Here is a 22,331-nt window from a genome sequence, read left to right as displayed (position 1 = left end):
CATTTTGAAATTTGTGTAGTTAAAAACAGCCAAGGGATGTGTTATGCTGAAGGTCTCGGTACACCTGTTAATGACTTTTACAATTTGTTTTTGTAACTGACGCATACACATTTATCAGTGTTTTACTTTTTTTATTGTATTTTATTTATTTTTGGTATTTTTTTCTTGTATCATATGAATACAATGTATGTACCAACTTGTTATTTTGTTAACTATTTTTTTTGTTAAGCATATTTGACTTATTCTCAATAAAATTTCAGAATTGACTATGAGTTCTAGTGTCTGACCATCTGAAGCAGATTTGCATCTGAACCTGATCATTTTTCATAGATTCAGATTTCACTCAGATTGGCAAGAGATCATAGTGTCACTTATAGCCTACTTATAAACTTATCACTTGTGTTATACACACAGTAGGCCTACTGTAGGCAAACATCTACACTGTTAATCAAAAATAAACAGGTCCCAGTTGTTTAAAAGAAATCGGATCGGATTTTGACTCCTGGGCCCAGTTGTTCAGAAAAAAACTTTTTGAACAACTGGGCCCAGGACTTTCAATGGAGAGGAAGCTTACCTTGACACACTATTTTTTTCAGGCTATGCTTGACACATGAGGCACCATGCAACACCAGAGCCCGTTTACGGTAAAATAATAAATCCGTCCCGTATTAGACATTCTCTGGCAATACTTATCTGTAGCCCAAGACCCATTTGTCACATTCAAACCTACTTGCAGCAAGACTTTTAATTTCATGGCCCACAAGGAGCTTATACATTGCGTCATAAGCATGCGACGTTACCCATCGCAACGGTAATCATCTGCAGAATGTCAACACAAGACTGCTAGCCCGATAAAACAAGAAATCCCAATATCTTCCCAAGGGTTAGTGTGTTGCCACTTTGGACGAATGCCTAAAATAAGGTAGGTTACTTCAGGACTAAGTTTCATTTGCATCCGTAACGAAACGACCTTAGTTTTAGCCATAAATCAGCTATTGAACTATCATGCTAGCGATAGGTAAGTTAACGTTAGCTGCCAGCCAGCCAGTAGTAGTACGCTGTCAGTAAGTTACGTTACCTGCCTGTTAGTTAGATTGTTGTCCAATTACTTTGGCATATGGGATCTATATGATGGATGGATAGTTTTGTACCATTTACGTTCAGCAAATTTTCGTAATACAGCACTGACACATTATGGGAGCTGGCAGCGTTGGAGGTCCGCAACCGAGAAAACGATGTTGGCGACGACGAGGAAACCGAACAACAGGATAAGTCACTGCACGAAAGAACCGTGTTTTTTATGGGAAGCAAGTCGGGGGTAACATGACTTTTTGCATTGTATAATAACACCATATACCACTAAACAGACGTATCATTAATGATGCAGGTCCTATTCTTTGACTTTAAGAAGTGTTTTGTGTTTTTTTCCCCTAGGGTAAAACAACAATTTTGCTCCGATGCCTTGACAGGTAAATACAAACCCCTCACACTAGCCTTATCTAACGGTTGTACTTTAGAAGAAATCCATTTGTAAAATATTTCCAAATCCTTTCCATTTGCAGAGACGAAGCACCTAAACCCACTCTCGCATTAGAATACACATTCGGGAGAAGAGCGCGAGGGCATAATACGGTAGGGGACAGACGTTTGGGTCATCACCCTGTAATCACCATGTAATGAATGGGTCTTCAGATGAACATCCTGTCATACCTGTATTCTCAGGACGTTGGTAAACGGTCTGACATGTTCTCTTTTCCTCAATCAGCCAAAGGACATAGCACATCTGTGGGAACTAGGAGGAGGAACGTCACTCTCAGACCTCGCTCAGATCCCCATCAATGCACAGAATGTCAGGTTAGTATATCACCGTTTAGCAATATATTACCATGTGAGAGCATAAAACTGTGTGTGTGTCAGGGGCGTAGCACAAGATCCTGGGCCCCTGCATAGGCAGGCCACGATGGGCCCCTATGTTCCTCAACCCAGGTAAAATAAAATATATTCCAGACTTTTCAAGGGCCCTCTCTCCCTTTGGGGCCCTATAATCAGTAAGGGTTTTACTCCCAGTCCGACGCCCCTGGTGTGTGTGTGTGTGTAAGAGAGAGAGAGAGTCAGTGAGTGAGTGAGTGTGTGTGTGTGTCATCTGATGAATAATTTGTCTCTTTTTGACGATGATTGTAATGGCTACTACATTTACATTAATTCATTAAGCAGACGCTAGTTTTACCCCAAGCGAATTACAGCAAGAGAATCACATTCAAGCTGCAGTACAGAGGGGACCGTAGGCTAGCTAGAAATGACTCCCGCATCTGCCAATACTAAGGATAAGAGGGCCAACATTATAAGTGCTAGTCAAAGTGTGGTAGGAGGAGAAAGTGGTAGAAGCAGGAGCTAGAGGAGGGAAGATAAGGAAGCGTATGGTAAGTGTATTTTGTGTGTGGTGTGTTAGGTTGTTAGAATTGTTAACCCTTAAAGGTGTAGGTTTTTGAACATTCTAGGTTCAGCAACAGTTGAAGGTTCTAAAATTCTATGTTGAATTCAATGGACTCAGATATTCTTTAGAACGTTCATTTCCCAACATTCCCATCACACCGGTGTGACGGTACTCCTTTAAAGGTGCGATTTGTAGGATTGTTACTGAACGTTCTGTAATTTTGGAAATTTGCCTGCCTCTCGTAGGCGTTCATGACTACAACTGACAGCTGTTGACAGTTGGCCTTTGCTAATTTGGCAACCCAAATAGGAGGACGCGCTAGCCCATTATTAATACGCTATTCTAGAATTAATCGTTCAAAACATAAACGAGATTCCGCCCCGTAACTCTTTTTTTTTCATTGTTTTTACAGGGTTTTACAGGTTAGAGTAATGTTGTCAAATAAGCCATTACTTCAATTCATCGTGTTTCCTTACTCTCTGACAACATATGGTGATCATTTTTGGAATGGTTACAGTTTATTTTCCATTATTTCCTACATACTGGTCCTTTAAGAGGAGGTATCCTTGGAAGGGTATGATCTTCAAGAGTTTTTTGAAGACAGAGTGTGACGTCCCTCTTATTGACCAGCAGGGGGCCCTAGAATCCCGAGTTATGCTGAACATGCTCCCCCTCCCTCTGCTCTGCATGCCTCACCAGAGACAGCACTCAAAGAATCCTCCATAGAAATGCATGGGGTTAGTTAGTAACGCCAATATGGCAGTAGTCTCTACAAATATTCCGCCCCTTCCTGTATGCCTCCCCATTCACTTGAATAGGAAAATAGCTGCCCGATAACTGCCCAAAGTGCGTTGCAAAATGGCCGCCGAGACGGGTGACTTGCCTAAAAGGACTTTGGCCTCCCTCGCAGGGCCTTCTCTGTGGTGCTGGTGCTGGACCTGTCCAAGCCCAACGCGCTGTGGGCCACCCAGGAGAGGCTTCTCCAGGCCGCCAGGACCCAGGTGGAGAGGATCTGCTCCGGGCCTCAGCGAGGGTCGGACTCCCGGTCCAGTAAACAACCTGGCCCCATCGGCACCCCCCGCGTCCTGCCCAAAGACCATCCCGTGAGTTAGTCCAGTCGACTGACTAAACTAAACTTCCATAGTATTATTTGTATCAGGTGTCCGACTGCTCCAACTGTTGTGTATTTGGGGTGACAGATTATTTGGATAGTCCACCTACAGCACAGATACTTTACTGATGATTTGTTGAAATTGAAGTTCAGCCTTTCTAATTGTTCACTGAACATCCCAATCCCTAACCCTAACGTTAATATTAAAGTGTAGGTAACAGATTTTGAACAGATAGTTTGATTATAATCTGAGAATCTGTAGATCATCTATAGGGGATGATCCAAGTAGAATGTGACCTGTTGTGTGGGTATGTTGTGAGTATGTGGATTGTTTGATATTTCTTCTTGGCTGTGAACACTGTTTCAGCACTCATTCCATAGCTAGACTAGAGGAATATTCTAACTGAGTAACTGTGCGAAAAGTTTGGCAAGTTAGTACCAATACCTCAGTATAACTCTGAGAAAAAATAGTGAATAAAGGGTAGCATAAATTTGATCTTTAGAGTTCATAAGGGTTGTCAGAAACATCCAGTATCCTATTCAAGAGCTAATTTCGCATTTAATTAATTCAGCATTGTCTAATGTAGGCTGAAATGGAAGTGTATATGGGCAATTCAACGCAAAACTGTCACATCCGTAACGCCAACACAATGCCATGGTATTTAGTTGCCGTTATGGACGTGACAGTTTTGCATGGAATTGCCCATATATGAGCAACCAGGCAGCAGAAAGGGAAGTGTGTGTGTCAGTGGACAGCAGGGTGTGTGTGTCAGTGGACAGCAGGATGTGTGTGTCAGTGGACAGCAGGGTGTGTGTGTCAGTGGACAGCAGGGTGTGTGTGTCAGTGGACAGTAGGATGTGTGTGTGTCAGTGGACAGCAGGGTGTGTGTGTGTCAGTGGACAGCAGGGTGTGTGTGTCAGTGGACAGCAGGGTGTGTGTGTCAGTGGACAGCAGGGTGTGTGTGTCAGTGGACAGCAGGATGTGTGTGTGTTAGTGGACAGCAGGATGTGTGTGTCAGTGGACAGTAGGATGTGTGTGTGTCAGTGGACAGTAGGATGTGTGTGTGTCAGTGGACAGCAGGATGTGTGTGTCAGTGGACAGTAGGATGTGTGTGTGTCAGTGGACAGCAGGGTGTGTGTGTCAGTGGACAGTAGGATGTGTGTGTGTCAGTGGACAGCAGGATGTGTGTGTGTCAGTGGACAGCAGGATGTGTGTGTGTCAGTGGACAGCAGGGTGTTAACTGCATTAACTGCCTGACTCCTTCCTCAGGACAGAGAACTCATCAACCCATTTCCAGTTCCGCTGCTCTTGATAGGCAGCAAGTTTGACATCTTCCAGGTAATCAGCCAATAAGCAAGCGGTTTCTTGTGAACTCAATTTATGGTAAAGATAGTGTGGGGGGGGTTTCAAGTTAAAGACGGGCAATGAAAAAGTAACTAGTTAAAAAGGCACATAGACAAAGACATGGTTTTCATTCAGACATGGTTTTCCAGTGGACATATCATGGCAATTATAATGTCAAGCCCATGTGATCTGACGTATTTATTGTGCTTTGATGGACAAGGTTCGTCAGGTCCGATCAAGGTCAGATCACATGGGGTCGCATGGGGTTGGCATTAGAAGATACAGTAAATTACTTATTTACATATTCATTGTGCTTTGAACGACTAGTATCTTCTAATGCCAACCCCATGTGATCTGACAGTTATTAGTTGTAGTATTAGCTCTGCATTAATCTGACCACACCCATAGTGTACATCTGAAAACGTGATTCAGTGAGCCATTCAGATTCGCTGGCTGAGGCGACATCAAGTCTGGCCGCTTGTTGAATAAGATCATCCCAGTTTTACATATCAGGATCATGTCTTCGCTCACGACTGAAAAACGAAAGTGCAAACGTTGTTTTTTCCCCGCAAGCTTAAGACCTGTTAGCATCATGTTGAAGTAAATCCATTGTACAGGAACAGGCAGACAAACAGAATAAGTAAATATAAAGTATAAGTATATCTCTCTGCATTTATCCCAATCCGTGAATTAGTGAAACACACTCAGCACACAGTGAACACACAGTGAGGTGAAGCACACACTAATCCCGACGCAGTGAGCTGCCTGCTACAACGGTGCTCGGGGAGCAGTGAGGGGTTACAGTAGGTGCGTCGGGGATCGAACCGGCAACCCTTCGGTTACAAGCCCGAAGCCCTAACCAGTAGGCCACGGCTGCCACTCTGAACAGGGCTCTTCAGACAGAGTTGAAAAGGGCCTTGTGGCGCTTCATCCTCTTGGTATTTTGTAGTATATATAACACAGGTATTTATAAGACCTCAAGAAACTATTTGAAATAGCAGGAAAAGGGATCAAATATGTCCTCTTTACAGGCATGTGTCTGATCCACTCATACACTATTATCCATTCTCATCTCCTTTATGTGTTAATGCCAACCCCATGTGATCATTGTTACTGTATCTTCAGTGTTTCCCACAGAATTTAATTCTATTTGTGGTGGTAGGTTTGCAGAATTAACTTGAATACAAAAGTTTTTAACAAATTAACGCAGAGGGGTTATGATGCTAACCAGATTTAAGCACAATTTAGCCTTCTAGTCGTCTTCTATGCCTTGCAGGATTGTTAATGTTGTCTTTAAACATGCATGTAGACAGAGAAACAAGGAGAGGCTTTACAAAGGTGCACATAGCTCTACAATGAAAGAATTCCATCCAACCCATGTGATCTGACATATTTATTGTGGTTTGATGGACCTTTATCTTCTAATACCAACCCCATGTGATCTGACATATTTATTGTGGTTTGATTGATCATTATCCTCTGATGCCAACCACATGTGACCACCTTTACAGTACCTTCTAATGCCAACCCCACGAGATCACACATTTATTGTGCTTTGATGGACCTTTATCTTCTAATACCAACCCTATGTGATCTGACATATTTATTTTGCTTTGGTTAACCATGAACTTGTAATGCCAACCCCATGTGATCTGACGTATTCATTGGGCTTTGAAGGACCTTTATCTTCTAATACCAACCCCATGTGATTTGACGTATTCATTGTGCTTTGATTGACCATTACCTTCTGATGCCAACTACATGTGACCACCTTTACAGTACCTTCTAATACCAGCCCCATGTGATCTGACGTATTTATTATGCTTTGAAGGACTTTGACTCCGAGAAGAGGAAGGTGTTGTGCAAGACCCTACGCTTCCTAGCTCACTACTACGGAGGATCTCTCATCGTAAGACCCGCACCTCAGTCAGGAAGCCCAAAGTCAGGCTTGCTTAACTGTTTTAGCGCCATCATGGGGAAAGTTTAGCGCTATGAGCTATCAGACTGTCTCAGGGCATCTCTAAGCATCACTGCAGTTGAGGCTGGAGTTGTGTTTGCAGCCCTCCATTTAGTTATGCAAAAACCAGCACATTACATAAAAAAAAAACGTGTGCTCTCTTCTGCCCTCGTGTGTGTGTGTGTGTGTGTGTGTGTGTGTGCATTATAAATGAGAAAAGCATGTGCTCTCTTCTGCCCTCGTGTGTGTGTGTGTGTGTGTGTGTGTGTGTGTGTGTGTGTGTGTGTGTGTGTGCATTACAAAAGAGAAAAGCATGTGCTCTCTTCTGCCCTCGTGTGTGTGTGTGTGTACGTGTGTGTACATTACAAAAGAGAAAAGCATGTGATCTCTTCTGCCATCATCTGTGTGTGTGTGTGTGTGTGTGTGTGTGTGTGTGTGTACATTATAAAAGAGAAAAGCATGCACTCTTTTCTGCCATCATCTGTGTGTGTGTGTGTGTGTGTGTGTGTGTGTACATTATAAAAGAGAAAAGCCTGTGCTCTCTTCTGCCCTCATCTGTTTCCTTGTCACCTCATCTGCAGTTCACCAGCAGCAGGGCAGAGGGCGCCATATCCAAAACCAAGAGCTTTGTCAGCCACCTTGCATTTGGGACGGACAGATCGTAAGTTGACCCCTTCTTTTGGTTGTATGATTGTGAGTTGGTTCACACCATAGATTTGAAAGTGTCTGATACAGTCATTTCCTATGTATTAGCCGCATTGTGTATAAACCGCAGGACAGTGTTTTATGCAAGTTAGAAAAACAAAACCATATTAAAACCATATTACGTTTTTTCTCAGTTGCTTTGGTACATTTCTCAAATCATCCTCGACATTTGCAAAACAGTAAGCGCATTTCTCAAAACAATTTGTACAAATAGCAAAACACCATGGATTACCTGCAAAAGTCTCTTGCTCAAAATCCTTAGTTCATCTCTCAAAAGTAAATATCTGTGTCAATGAACATGTCAGTGCCATCAGAATGACAAGTCCTTGTGTCATTGTGTACGGATAAGACAGTCAAATGGCTTAGTCATGTTGTCAATATAACATATACTGTAATTTGTTGACAGACCATGTCATTGCGATACAGAAAGGAAAAGACAGCACTGCATAGCACAAAGGGGGCAAAAAGTAGAAATGTGAACATAGGACAATGTCCTTAGAGAAAACTGTGCATGCAGTGCTGTAGGAATTACAGTGCAGTCTTCCTACACCTCCTGACGTTCCTGCTTGACATTATGACAACTTGTTCAACCATTTTGCATATAAAGACTTATGTTATGAACTAATGCCTAAATGTGGGGGGTGAGACTATTCAACAGAGACCCATTATAATACATTTTGATCAACATGACATAACCAATTGATAATGTAAGAAACAACAAAGAATTGTACATAATCATTTTCATGGACGTACCAAAGCATTTGCAACTTGTTCAAAGAAATGAGAAACTGATTTTTATGATGAAGTGACACAATGAAGTGAAGATTGAACAGGTATTTTTGAAAATTTCAATTCTGATCTGAGAAATGTACCAAAGCGACTGTAACTGCCCCTGTGTATTAACATCATAGCTGAAGACATTTTGCAAAAGCAATGTATAAACCTCGGCTAATAGTTGGGAAATTGCAGTATGAGGTAAACGACATTGTTTTCATTCACTGGGGTTCCTCCTCAGTGAGGGACCATGGCAATGCAATGGCTAATGTACCTCCTGTTATGTTTCACATGAAGCATATGAAGCAAATACATGTGATGGCCTAGGGCATTGTCCCCTCAATGTGTTTCTCTCATCGTAGCACACTGGTTACTGTGAAATAAATAAATAAATAAATAAATCTTTCGGCACTCCACCGTAACATCAACCATACACAGGTCTCACAAATGAACTGGAAATGGAATCTCTCTTCCTTCTCATCTGTTGTGACACGCAGCTGGGGAAACACTAGGTCAGACTGTGCTAGGGGACTCCAGTGCGGCCTAGTTAATAAAAGCAATATGACACTCGTGACCGTGTCGTTGGTAGCAGATATCGCCATGGCTGTGGTGACCTGTGAGTGCAATATCTGCAAACCAACGCCACTCCCATTCGTGCCATATTGGCCGAAGTATGTCGCGTCGCGCACTGTAGCTGACCTTTAATGTTTGTGCTGTTTTTTTCAGGAAGTCCATGTCCACTGACCCTGGCAAGCCTCTGTTCGTCCCCGCTGGCACGGACTCCTTGAGTCAGATTGGTGAGCTGTTCCTATCTTATCTCGGCCTCTTCTTCACAACCTTCAATTGCTCTGGTCAAGGTCAAGTGTGCTGAGAAGAGTCTGTACAATTGTTCAACAAACGTGTCACTATCACTGTCCGATAGTGCCCCCACAGGCTGGAAATATGCTACCAGACCTCATTTTTTATTTATTTTATAGACTTACCGATAGTTGTTGTGATTTGTAGGTGAGTTAGTTCATAGGACTGTTGCATGGTGTCTCATTTGATGATGCGTATAAACTGAATTGGTTTTCACCTTTTTGCAGGGTCCCCACCCACCACAGATATTGACATCGGAAGCCTGCATGCCAGAAACCCACTGGATCTGTGGAAGAAAGTGTTCGAAAGGGTGTTTCCTCCTGAGGTAAAACACACACACACACATACGCACACGCACACGCACACGCACACGCTCACACACTCTCCCACACAACCATGGGCGGATTATGGGCCCCCCACTAATTGTCGCATATGTGGAAGGGGGGGTTGGGGGTCCTCCCCCAGAATTTTTTTTATTTGTTTGATGTGATTTCCTGTATTCTGGTGCATTTTGGGGATGGCCAATACTAAATTCAATCAGATTCATAGCCTACATCCTGATTTGTTGATATTGAGGCAATGATTCCATGCAAAGGCTTGGGCTTCAGGGCCCCCTGACCCCTTGGGCCCCTGGGCCTGGGCCCGGTAGGCCCGTGCAGTAATCCATCCCTGCACACAACTCCTGATTCATGCTTATATTAGCTCAACACGCACACCTATCTTCTAAATGCCTGTGCCCTTAGTCCCAAACACACACACACACACACACACACACACACACACACACACACACGCACACACACACACGCACACACACACACACGCACACACTCAAAGGGAGAAAAGATGATAAACATTAGCAACATTAGTAAACTCTATGCACTGCACTGCACTGCACCTGAGTATTCCATCCTGTGCTTCCAGACCAGCACAGAAGACAAGCAGCTGAAGGACCCATCCAAAGACCCGCAGTATAGTGAGGCCCTCATCGACTCCATGAGGGCACAAAAGGACCAGGTACTCACACGAGCCACAAACTAGAACTAGGACCTAGAACCTTATACCTAGTACCTATGCAGTGGTGTATAGTAGTCTAGTTAGCTGTAGTGGGTATGCTGTGACCACACCTAGTACTGTACCTATGCAGTGGTGTAGTCTAGTTAGCTGTAGTGGGTATGCTGTGATCACACCACTGTACCTATGCAGTGGTGTAGTCTAGTTAGCTGTATCCCCTTATTTATTTATTTTAAGTTATTTAAGTATAATGAATAAAGGTTAATACAGTATGTATGTTATGTTTTATATGGTGGACATGTAAATAAGGTTATATCTCATTAGCATGTCATTTTGGAGTGTCCATGTAATGATTTTGTCACTATTAGTGCTGAATTAGGCCAATGGCCACTAATTACATTAATCTGTACAGCATCCATTACAGGGTGGCTTAGCATGCGCTATCTTTTGCACTGATGATAGTCCACATGGACTGAAATATCTGATCATGCAAGATGGATGGGTAGTTGTTTGATAATTTTATAATTAATATTTTTTTTGCACTTTTTGCACATTTGTCTGTACAGCCCTGAACAAATACAGACACGTTTTTGTTTGGCTCTCAGTGTGCGAGTCCTCTTTTGCTCCTCTTAACTCTTACTCTGACTGCCAAGAGAGACCAAGGACTAAACGCAAGGTGCAGATCAGCTTTGTGTACAGCTGTTTTATTTTGCACATGTAGTCATGCATGGAGAAGGATAATTCAGTCAGGGCGCCACATTGATTATGCAAGATGGATGGGTAGCTGTTTGATAATTAAGTATTGATGAGTAGAATTAGCACCAACTAGACAATTTAATTTTTTAGAAGTCGAAAAAAAAACATACACCACAAAATAATTGTTTTAATACATTTTTTAATCCTCATATTTATATTAATTCTAATTGTATACCCGTTCAACACAGCATAGTTACAAACCTTAGTTGTTATGATAAAATGTGTGACAACATACTAGAGAAGTCTGTAATATCCAAGAAATGTGATGTGGAAAAAGTGCAGAATTCGCATTATTTTAGCAGAGAAAATAGTGAGTGGACACAAATGTAATAAGTATTTGCACTGCTAAATAAGTTAAACCAGGTCAGCTATATTTCTGACAGAAATTTGGTATATACAGTGTTTTAAATACCCGCCATTTCCTTCAAAATTGTGATAATCTTCAAATCACAACAGACAAAATGTCCTGGTGTCGTCTATTTTTCGCCCCCATTTCAATTGTGTTAATATGATTGTAGTTTTAAAATGAAACATTGATTTGAGGATGAAAAGACTGAAAGATGTGTTGTCTGCTTTCAAGTGGTGTTCTTGCACTTTTTCCCAATGATCTAAGTGCTGCCCAGTCTACTCATTAACTAGATGTACCGCCGAGCGGTACAAAATATGACCGCTGCCCAGTCCAGCACATTTTTTCCACAAAAATAAATCACGCTGAAAGGCCTATATGATTCTAACTGTCTCACTAAATTGCATTATCCACACTCAATTCTCACTGGTATCTGCTAGACAACAAGTACCAAAACATGATTAGTTCATAGATTTCACATGTAAAATTCATTTTATACAACCCCACCCCCATCTTGCCTGTTCATAATTCTGAGAAATTCTTGAATTGTGTGCGTGTGTGTGTGTGTGTGTGTGTGTGTGTGTGTGTGTGTGTGTGTGCGTGCGTGCTTGTGTGTTTGCCTGCGTATGTGTGTTTGTGCATGTGCATGCATGCGTACATATGTCTACTGTGTGAGTATGTGTCATACGTATGATTACTGTGAATGTATGTGTGTGTGTGTGTGTATGTTTATGCACATGTGTGCACATGGAATTGGTTAAAATGACCCCTGGAGGCAAACATACGGAAAAAATTGGTCCTCCTAAACCTTACGGTTCTCAAGATATTCACAGAAAACTGTGTCTGCCCTACCCTCCTTTCGGGGGGTCCAATACAGCAGGGGGGGCTACAGATCAAAACAAAAAACCATGGTTCCATGCTATCCATGTGGGGTTACATGCCCACCAAGTTTCGTGTATCCCGGTCTTTCAGTGTCCCGGGAATCCTTGTTGGTGTACGGTCACTAAATGTACACATAAATTATTTTATTGTAAGGCCCCCCATGAACGAAAGTTCACAAAACTTGGCATGCATTCGGAGGGTGTCATAATGATCCTACACTTTCAATTTTGTGCAGTTTTGACCATGTCAGCCAGAGATATTGTGATGAAAACACCTCATTTTTTGCTTTTTAATTTTTAACTAGGTGGCGCTATACATGAAATAAGTGGTAATGGGATAGGTTGACATGCCCCCTTAAGACCAATATACAAAAAAAAGATGGACCTCCTAGGCCCTACGGTTCTCGAGATATTCACAGAAAACTGTCTCCGGCCACCTACAGGCCAGTTGGTGTATAGTAACATAAATTAATTTATTGTGTGGCCCCCCATGAACGGAATTCCACGAAACTTGGCATGCATTCAAAGGGTGTCATAATGATCCTACACTTCCAATTTCGTGCAGTTTTGACTATGTTAGGTCACAGATACCTGCGATTACAACACCTAATTTTTACTTTTTTGTGTTTAACTAGGTGGCGCTATACATGAAATGGGTGGTTATGGAATGGGTTGACATGGCCCCTTGAGATCAACATACAAAAAAAAAATGGTCCTCCTAAACCTTACGGTTCTCGAGATCCTCCCTCCTTTCGGGGGGTCCAATACAGCAGGGGGGGCTACAGATCAAAACAAAAAACCATGGTTCCATGCTATCCATGTGGGGTTACATGCCCACCAAGTTTCGTCTACCCCGGTCTTTCAGTGTCCCGGGAATCCTTGACGGAAATTTGGACATGCGAAAAAGAAAAGAAAAAAAAATCTGACTAAACCTATATGCCGCTTCGCTGCGCGGCGGTCATAATAATAGCATATAATATAATATAATAATAGCTGTTATCCAACATAATCACATATTTTGAGGTGCACAGATATGTATGCAGATAATGTCAAGCGCTTACCCTGCTCCTAAGTAAAGTAAACTAGTATATAGACTATATGAGTCTATATACTGGTGATGAACGCCCTGTAGTAGCCTTGCTCAGTTTCCACACTCAACCTTTGGCAGACACGTTATCTATCTGCTTCCCCACGCTCCTAATGAGCAGTAATAACTATTCACCTGTCACACGGCCAGATGAAGCAACTCACACCCATGTCTGCCTGCCTGCCTACCTGCCTAGCCGCCTGCCTGCTGACCACCGCCACCTTAACCTCCAGTGACCTTCTCCCAACAGCCCTCACCTGGCTCAGGTGACTTCCCTCTGGGCGGTCTCAGCCAATGACGGGGTGGGCTGCAGGTGTTGCCTGTATCAGTAATTACTGTATTGCCCTGGCCATGGAGAGCCCTGTTTGTTTGACCTGTAGTAACCTCTGCGATGGCCCCGCCACGGCTCTCGTCATCTCTGGTCCGTTTGCGCAGGCAGGCCGGCACATGGTCAGGGGGGACATGTGCAACACTCGCTGGACTTCTGACCCCATGGATTGTTTACCTGCAGACTGCCTGACTGGCAGACTTAAAGGAGAATCCCGGCGATTTTTCACACAGATCTCACATAGTTTCTCGAGGTCACCGAGTACTATCGGTACGAGGGAAAAAACTAAAACAATCTGTTCTACCTAGCTGGAGTTAAACCCTAACCCTGCGGTAAATAACTGCCAGGCAGGTACAGAACTACATTCTGGGGGCATGATAATGAGCCCCCAGTCTAGGTCAGGTGTAGGGCTGTCATGCAAATAGTTAGGATTAATTATTTAATTCTTTTTCTGTCCATTTTATGACAATATTATTATACTGTAGTATTAGTCTAACTAAAGTTAAATAGTAAATATTACAAACAATGAGGAATTTAATCATTTTTCCCCTTTCCTCTCAAGGAGCTGGACCAGTACAAGAGAGATGCTGCAAAGTCATGGAAAGGCCTGGAGTTGGAGTCCTAACATTCAACTATGGCACCCACACACACACACACACACACACACACACACACACACACACACACACACACACACACTCGAGAGACCGAGAGAAAGACAGACAGACAGACACATACACACGCACACACTCTCTCAAACCGAGAGAAAGACAGACAGGCAGACACATACACACGCACAGATATACAAACCTTCAAATGTTACAAAAACATACACAGTGTCACATCATGCTTTGACATGATTTATTAATATTTTTGTACTATTTAAGCTCTATTTTTCCTTCATATTTGTATACTGTATATACAATAAATTACATTTATGCACACTATGCTTTGTCAAATGTTTACCATGGTCACATGTATTACAAAGTATCTCAACTCAACAATAAATTATGTATGAGAATATTTCAATGAAAAAAACGACTTTATATACAGAGAGAAACAACAGCTCTGTGGCATAAGCAGAAACACATACACAATGCAAAAGCTGAGAGTGCAATACTATGACAGAGTCTTTTTTTGTCCTCCGTGGGCAGAATATTTTGTAAAAAAGGGGTCCAATAATGACATACAGTAGGCCTCCTTTCAGGTCAATATCTACCAGGCGATTAGATACGAGAAGTTGATCGCCTGGACGAGCATTTCTGCCTTATTAGGCGCCTGAGATGAGTGTTTATTATCACCGTGAGCCGTCGTCGTTGACGTCTCAGCGGCGGACGATGCGGTCCCGGATCTTGAACGTGATGATACCCAGGACGACGAGCGCGGGCAGGAAGGCGTAGAGAAGCAGGAAGTCCAGGGTGTAGCGGGACAAGGCACCAGGGTAGCCCTGGTCAATCACCTGGTCGCCGTGGTTTATCACACAGGCCCCGGGACGTAGAGAGGTGTCACCTGCACGTCAAAAGGTGACAGATGAGACTAAAGGTTGTGTTTTGTGCCACACAGTCTCACTAAGCCCTGCAGACCCTGTAGTAGGTATTCTTTGCTTGACATGAGAAAGGATCCTTTTAGACCAAGAAAAAAACATTTTCTATGTAGAACTGTATTAAATTTCCCTCACGGGATCAATACTTATACTTAAAGGCTATCAAGGTATGCAGAATTAAATAGTATCAACCCACTTAGCATCTAGTGCTCTTGCACACTTGATATTTCAATATTATAATTTAAAATTAATTAATGTAGTTATCAGCTTCCCAAGTTACTAAATATAAACTTCTTGATGGAATGAATGGAAAATGGTGATTCTTATCTTATTTTAAGGATCAATTTTAAGCTAGCATTCCACAGAATGAAAAGTGACATTTTACACTTTGGATTTCCAAAGAAACTGCAGAAAAAAAGGACAAACAAACACTGACCAATAAACACATCGGTAACCCAAAGTAACCCGACAACCAACTCATTGGTAACCGAAAGGTAACTTGAGGTCACTTGCTCCAGCAGCAACAAATGGCAGCATCTTAAGTTCAGTGTTCAGTCATTAAATAACTTCTGGTGAGTTGGCAATGCATGGGTCAGATCAGAGATACCGCCCATGAGCGACCTGTCATAAAGGTGTGTGTGTGTTAGTGAGTGAGTGTGTGTGTGTGAGAGGGAGAGAGAGAGAGAGAGTCTTACTGCAGGTGAAGTTGAGATTGTGGAATTCAGTGACAATGAGCAGCTCACAGCCGTACTTCTGAAAAGTCAGATAGCTCAGCCACTGAAACACCAATGGCATATGCTGGGTGCTCCTGTACACACAACACACACACACTTATTCAATGCCCTTTGCCTTCATTTATTTCATGCCTACACACATTAATTGAATACACACACACATACACATACACATGTATTGCATAATACTGCATACTCTCTCTCACACACACACACACACACACACACATATTATATACTGTAGGTTATACATAATTTGGGGATTGGTTAACGAGTGCTAAAATGACATCAATGATTATTCAGGGATGATGATTCCGATTGGTTAATGAGAGTTTTGAGGGCTGCTGATTGGCTGGTGCCCAAGCTGACCTAAGGAAGCCGGAGCCAACCAGGATGCCGGCGATGTTGAGCAGCGCCATGCCGCTGTTGACCATGGTGGGGTCCTGCACAACGCCAAGCAGCGCCAGGGTCAGGAACTCTCCGATCAGGTGGGGAACCATGATGACCGCCGAGAAGCACAGGAACCGATTGGGCTCAGGGTTCATACCCACCGTCCTGAGGAAGAGGCAAATAACACTTGTGAAACACACACACACACAGGAAGTGGTTTGGCTCAGGGTTCATACCCAACGTCTTGGGGAAGAGGCAAATGACACTGGTGAAACATACACACACACACACACACACACACACACACACGTAGGCTACAGCACACATAGGAACAGCCAAGCCCCAATATGGTGCCTTTGTTCCACATTTCATAGGAAGTCATGTCATGTCATGTAGCCTCAAACTACCAGACTTTCTGCTCTTGGTCCTGACTTTGTCTCGGTTTAGGTGGTCTTGACTACATCACTGATAAACACAACACACACACACACACACCAGTGTTGGGCAAGTTACTTCAAAAGCATAATGCATTATTTATTACTTGTTACTGTCATCTCAAAGTAATTTGTTACATTAAAATATTACTGTCTTTGAATTGTAAGGCATTACACTACGTTTACATTACTTTCACCAAAATAACAGGAAATATGGATTTGGTGTTCTCAATAGATCTTCATGTGTTCAATGCAGCTCATTACACAGCAGGAGGTGATGTGGTATGGCATAATGACTTAGCTAGGCTTCAGGCTAACAAAAGAACAATATAATGGTTGCAGTTGTGGCTCATGGGACAATGTAGGCCCCAAAGGCCAAAGGTCACTCACAACTTAATATAGTAAAATATAGCCATAGTGAAATTGTATGTTGACTTTAAATGGTTCTCATCATTGCTGGTTGCCTTTCCTTCCACTTACAGTGGTGTAGACTTAATGCAAATAGTTTGAGAATAATGGCTACGATCTTTGTCTGTAAAAGCAACATTTTAGTTATTGTCACTGCTTGAAATGAGAAGTATAGTCTAACCATATTAGATCCGTTGCATGAATGGCAGAGATAACTCAAATTCCCTTTCTACAGTCATCTAAACAAGGCAATCAAATCCAGGACCAGCATAGATGACTTTTTTTAATTCTTGGATAATCTGTTGTACCGAGTAAAATATTACTGGAATTGTATTGGTAATGCCTTACATTACTGCATTACAGCAAAAAGCAATGCATTACTGTAATTACATTACTTTTTTAACGCATTACTCCCAACATTGACACACACACACACACACACGCGGACACACACACACGCAGGGATACACACCAGTAGAGGAAGGAGGTGAAGATGAAGACGCTGATGATGCTGAATGGGAGGATGTGGACGATGTAGGCCAGAAACATCTGCCACTTGCTGTAGAGCCCGTCCTTACTCTCCTGATCTGATATGGCCCTCAGTGCAGGAACTACACACACACACACACACACATATGCGCGCGTGCACACACACACACACAAACATATATGTGCGCGCATACGCATACACACACACACACACACACACACACACACACACGCACGCACATATGTCCGCGCGCGTGCACACACACACACATTCAGAGATAGAAAGATAGAGAAAATCAGAACACCAGCAACCTTAATACAGAGAAGACGAGGAAATGGATGCTGTAGGCTAATTGGACTGTATGTAATCTGCTGTATAAGGATGAATAAGTTTGATTAATGGTGCGTTCATGAGCAACTGAGAAGTTCGAGAAATCTAGAGTTAAGGGGGGTACGTCAGACCTAAACTGGAGACTTCACACCTTGAAGTGGGAGCTTTGCGAGAGCTCCCAGGACAATGTTTTGTGAAAGATACAAAATGTACTTGTTCCATGCACAAATTGGACACTTCCTTGTTTATTAATTGCATAAGCGCAGGTGATTGTGATATTGAACAGTACTTCCCAGAGTATCTTTGAGTAACTACGTAATTTTAGCCTTCTGGCTAGCTAGCCTATGAAAATTAGCAATGTTGCCAGTTTGTTGTTGTTGTCAAGTGAACGCTCTCAATTCGGAAGTCTGGACTTTCCCACTTCCCTGCTGCATGAACGCACGATAACATCCTGTACTATACATCACTGAGAATTTTTCAGGTGCCTAATAGTAGCCAGCTGGAAAGTAGGTAAATCTCCCTCCTGACACCTTAAGAGACGTGCTAGTGAGAAAGCTAGCGCCCTGGGGTTTTAGCTTGATTGCTAGCACGCTGGACTCCCAATCCAAGGACTTTATGGTTTGATCCATTTGTCCATCCTGCTCGTCTTACGAGTAGTAAGTTGTCCGAACAAACGAAAGTTACGCAAAATTATGCAACGACACGACAATTTCAAGTCATCTGACGAGAAGTGATCTTGTTCAAACCAGAGGACCCCCAAGTTCGGCTAAGAGTTATGGTGTGATCCATTTGTCCATCGTGCTGCTCGTCTACCCCCAAGTTTGGCTGAGAGTTCTTACGACTTGAAAACAAAGATGGCTCCACCCTGTGTTTGCGGTAAGTAGCTGTGCTATTTTACTCTTCTTTTTACTGCTTAGCAAATGTGAATGTCCATTTCAATTACTCGTACATATTCCAATGCCTCAAGGGTATGTGTTGTGTTGTCTTGTTGTTCGTGGAATATCGTGGAATGTTTTATTTATCTGTTGGTGTTGGTAAAAGTGGCTAGCAATGTTGCTGTGTTGCTAAAAACAAGCGCCACGCTACGTTACTCATGGTGAATACACCAAAACTGTGTAAATGCAACCGGAACGCATATAGCTCGGTCTTACGAGGAAGTGACGTAATTTCACAAGTTACGGGTTGTCACAAGCCATCACCACGGACAAATGGATCACACGAGGATTGGAGTTGCGAGCTCGAGCCCGGTGAGTGCAGGGTTGTGCTGAGCGGTCAACACAACACAGGTTACACTGAGATTATCAGTCAGTCATTTAAAAGCCTAAATGAGACGCCAAGCCCTTATTGTTCATCACATCCACCTGGTTTCTTCTGGTCAAAGAGTCCATATTTTCCAGAAGCGTTCTTTCCTAATAGCGAAATACCTAAAAACACATTTCTTGATTTATTTTCTTTTTTGTGTGTGTTTTATTTTGTCATGCTGTTGGCTGATCTTTTTTTTCTCAGCCAACAGCATGACAAAATGAAACACAAAAAAGGGAAAGAATGAAGAGGTTTGCAGACTTTTTAAGTATTTCTTGGCAGATTTTTATCCTGCACCTGGGATGTGCACAATGACCTCCTCTAACTTTTCTACTAACCCCAACGTCTCTCTGTCCCCAGAGGAACTCCAGGTGGGAATTGAACCCACAACTTTACTGCATGCTAGCCCAGCTCCTTAACCACTACGCTACTACCGCTCTATAGGCTACTGCATGCTACAACTGCAGCACAACATATCTGTGTCACACATTCATGAACTGTGTACTGCAATAAGCTCAAGCAAATTGGGTTGATAGAACCCCGGTCATAAAAAACTCACAAATTAGAAAGGTAACAGTGAGTGTTTGAAATCAACGTAGGTTTTCTATATCAAAGATAAATCTATATTGCTGTTTTAACTGGATTTGAGAGTCATCATAAAGATGCACACCACCCCAGACATGGTATGGATAGCTTTGTGTTTCAGGGCATATCATGAGCAATAATAGCTAAGGATAACCTAAATGGTTCAGGGCTTGTTATCATGAGCAATAATTGTCAAGGTCAGTGATGTACTGTATGTATACACCTTCACCCACTTATATACTGTAGGCCTACACAGACACTCCAATAGGAACCTCTACTCTGGAGAAGAGGTGAGAGGCTATTTACGCTCAGTATCGCTGCTGCAGGCTATCTCTACAGCACTAGACCACTTTACGAGTCTCTTTTCCGCTATCAGTGTCCCTGATATAGCATGGACAACGAAGGAGGCGATAAAGGCGGTCACTGGCCTTCACCTACAGTAGACCACGCTGACATAAGCCTTTACGAGGGCAGCAGCACAATTCATCAGCTGTGTAACGTCAGGCCAACACAGCACCGAACGCCAGCAGGTCACTGACTCTTCACCTGCCGTCTCCAAGTCTCCTTTACCTTTCATTTGAGACCAGGATTGTGCTTCTACACAAAAGGGTTCATGTGCAGTAAGCATTTGATTGTCAGTATGCGTTTTGGATAACCAAAAGTCCTATGGGGAGTTTCCATAGGCATTTTACAAAACGCATGAGCATACCTTGGCAAATAATGGTCTAAAGCACTCATATTTTCATTCTATATTGATCTACTTTTGCACACAGCTTCACAAGACCTGGTGCTAGGGCTCAGTTGTGTTTCTAAGTGATATCAAGTGACCTAGAGGGCTGAAATGTGGTCAGTTCAGAGATGCTTGTAATCCGGCAGAAAGAAAAAACTATATTCTAGCCTCTGTAACTCTGTGTTATTTTGACTGTTTCCTATGAAAACTACTTTCTATAGAGGTCAAACATTTAATGGTAGGCCCCAAAAGAGGTGGGAACAATGCCCTTGTAAGGTACCGTAAGGAGGTACAGTGCAATTTCAGGCAAAAACTTGAAATTTGTGTTTAACAACATGATCCACCTGTGTGTATTATCCAGGTGCATGCACAGGTACATGTCTTACTTCTTAATTCTATACTTGCTGCTGTAATCAATGGAATGCATTGGCATTGTGAGACAATTCAAGGATTATCTTATCTTTTTATCTTTTTATGTTTTACCTTCTTTGTATCTTTTCTAAGAGGCCCATACTGTGGCATCACTTATGCCCGCTTATCTACAAAGGCTATTAAAGGAGAATTCTGCTGGGTTTTTTTTACGTACAACAATCTGTTCTACCTCGATTTGCTGCAGTCAACAGCTAGAGTTGCCAGGCAGCTACAGTGCTACACTCTGGGGGCATGTTCATTAGCCCCCCATGTTTACATTATCTCCATGAAATGCATTCTGCACATACAAAAACAGAAATGATCAGTATATGTGCGTGTATCACTGCCAAAACATTATCATTAACTTTCTGCAATACTTTAAAATGATTGTATTATTGTATTATTTTTAGCATGATTATGGAAGATGAAGTTCAGTTGTAGGTTTTCTGTGGCATCAGTCATGCAGTTTAGTTAACCAAGGCCACCAACAGTCTGGAGTTGTCTGAAGTGTGTGAATGTCTGAAGTGCATGAATGGCCCAGTGTATATTTAGTTATAGTTAAATATACATAGTTATGGGTCATAGTAGTAAACATAGTTATGGGTCATGGTCTGCCCTGATCTTAGCACTGCATGAACACTCTTAAAACGAATGTGTTGAAAACAACACAACTTGCATTGTTTTAACACATCTCTGTGTCCAGATAGGGACACAAGTTTGTGTTGTTTCCTTTTTAAATTTGTTGCACAAAATGTGTGCACAGAGACAAAGCCACTTACACAGTGCCACAGCGTTGAGCATGCCCGTGTAGGGCGATGCGCCCATGGACTGGTAGATGATACCGATCCGGTCTTGCACAGCCCCCTTGGTCACATCCTCGTCCAGTCGCATAACGAAGAACGCCACAAAGAGCCCGTAGATGAGGTTCTGCGAGAGGCGCATCAGAACCCCCATGCGGTCCCGGGACAGGTTCCTCATGGTTCTCCTGCAGACAAACACCAAGAGTGGGGAAGAGAGGCATTCATACAAGAATTCATGTATTTGTTTTCATTTCATTCATTTGTTCATTAGTTCACTCATTCATAATCTCTATCCCACACAGTCATTCACTCGTTTATTCAATCATTCCCTCATCCATCCATTCACTATGATACACACTACGGAAATTACAGAGAGAGAGAGAGAGAGAGAGAGAGAGAGAGAAAGAAAGAGAGAGAGAGAGGCTGATGCTTCAACCTTCATTGATTAACAGTGGTTTAATGTGATTGTATTCATCATTGTTCAGAGGTCTTCCTACCTGACCAGCACTCCTAGTTTGGACACCCCACTGGGCGACTCTTTGCTTTTGAAGGGGATGCTGGGTTTGTCCTGCCTCTGG

At 42.6% G+C, this 22,331-nt stretch overlaps 2 protein-coding genes across 4 annotated transcripts in view; one reads left to right on the top strand and one right to left on the bottom strand.

Annotated features, from left to right (window-relative positions):
* Positions 1 to 794: 794 nt before the first annotated feature.
* On the top strand, positions 795 to 14,543 carry dync2li1 (dynein, cytoplasmic 2, light intermediate chain 1). 3 transcript variants are annotated; one of them, XM_042065383.1, is made up of 14 exons: positions 795 to 922; positions 1,183 to 1,318; positions 1,435 to 1,469; positions 1,563 to 1,632; positions 1,766 to 1,854; positions 3,345 to 3,537; positions 4,816 to 4,884; positions 6,722 to 6,799; positions 7,429 to 7,508; positions 9,053 to 9,123; positions 9,412 to 9,509; positions 10,109 to 10,201; positions 14,159 to 14,238; positions 14,275 to 14,543. In XM_042065383.1, exons 1-13 carry the CDS (start codon positions 909 to 911, stop codon positions 14,219 to 14,221), a joined length of 1,089 nt encoding a protein of 362 aa, XP_041921317.1. In that variant the 5' UTR covers positions 795 to 908; the 3' UTR covers positions 14,222 to 14,238; positions 14,275 to 14,543. The 3 variants fall into 3 exon arrangements, with proteins under 3 accessions (XP_041921317.1, XP_041921316.1, XP_041921315.1); XM_042065382.1 differs by having other exon boundaries at positions 14,159 to 14,255; positions 14,290 to 14,543; XM_042065381.1 differs by having other exon boundaries at positions 14,159 to 14,543.
* abcg5 (ATP-binding cassette, sub-family G (WHITE), member 5) overlaps positions 14,443 to 22,331 on the bottom strand; it is a 20,539-nt gene continuing 12,650 nt past the window's right edge. Inside the window, exons 8-13 of the mRNA XM_042065380.1 lie at positions 22,251 to 22,331; positions 21,733 to 21,938; positions 17,578 to 17,716; positions 16,243 to 16,428; positions 15,835 to 15,947; positions 14,443 to 15,105 (exon numbers count right to left, since the gene is read on the bottom strand). The exon at positions 22,251 to 22,331 is cut by the window's right edge and continues 133 nt beyond it. Of these exons, the coding sequence (XP_041921314.1) occupies positions 14,921 to 15,105; positions 15,835 to 15,947; positions 16,243 to 16,428; positions 17,578 to 17,716; positions 21,733 to 21,938; positions 22,251 to 22,331 (910 nt within the window). The 3' untranslated portion in view covers positions 14,443 to 14,920. The remainder of the gene's footprint in view (positions 15,106 to 15,834; positions 15,948 to 16,242; positions 16,429 to 17,577; positions 17,717 to 21,732; positions 21,939 to 22,250) is intronic.

This window comes from Alosa sapidissima, chromosome 16, assembly GCF_018492685.1.
Source record: "Alosa sapidissima isolate fAloSap1 chromosome 16, fAloSap1.pri, whole genome shotgun sequence".
NCBI lineage: Eukaryota > Metazoa > Chordata > Actinopteri > Clupeiformes > Clupeidae > Alosa > Alosa sapidissima.
This window is presented reverse-complemented; position numbering and strand designations above follow the sequence as displayed.

Excerpts from the sequence above, each read along its gene's own strand:
- dync2li1 (XM_042065383.1), top strand. Across the intron at positions 1,319-1,434 it reads TTATGGGAAGCAAGTCGGGG|GGTAAAACAACAATTTTGCT; the intron begins GTAACATGACTT and ends TTTTTCCCCTAG. Across the intron at positions 9,510-10,108 it reads AAAGGGTGTTTCCTCCTGAG|ACCAGCACAGAAGACAAGCA; the intron begins GTAAAACACACA and ends CTGTGCTTCCAG.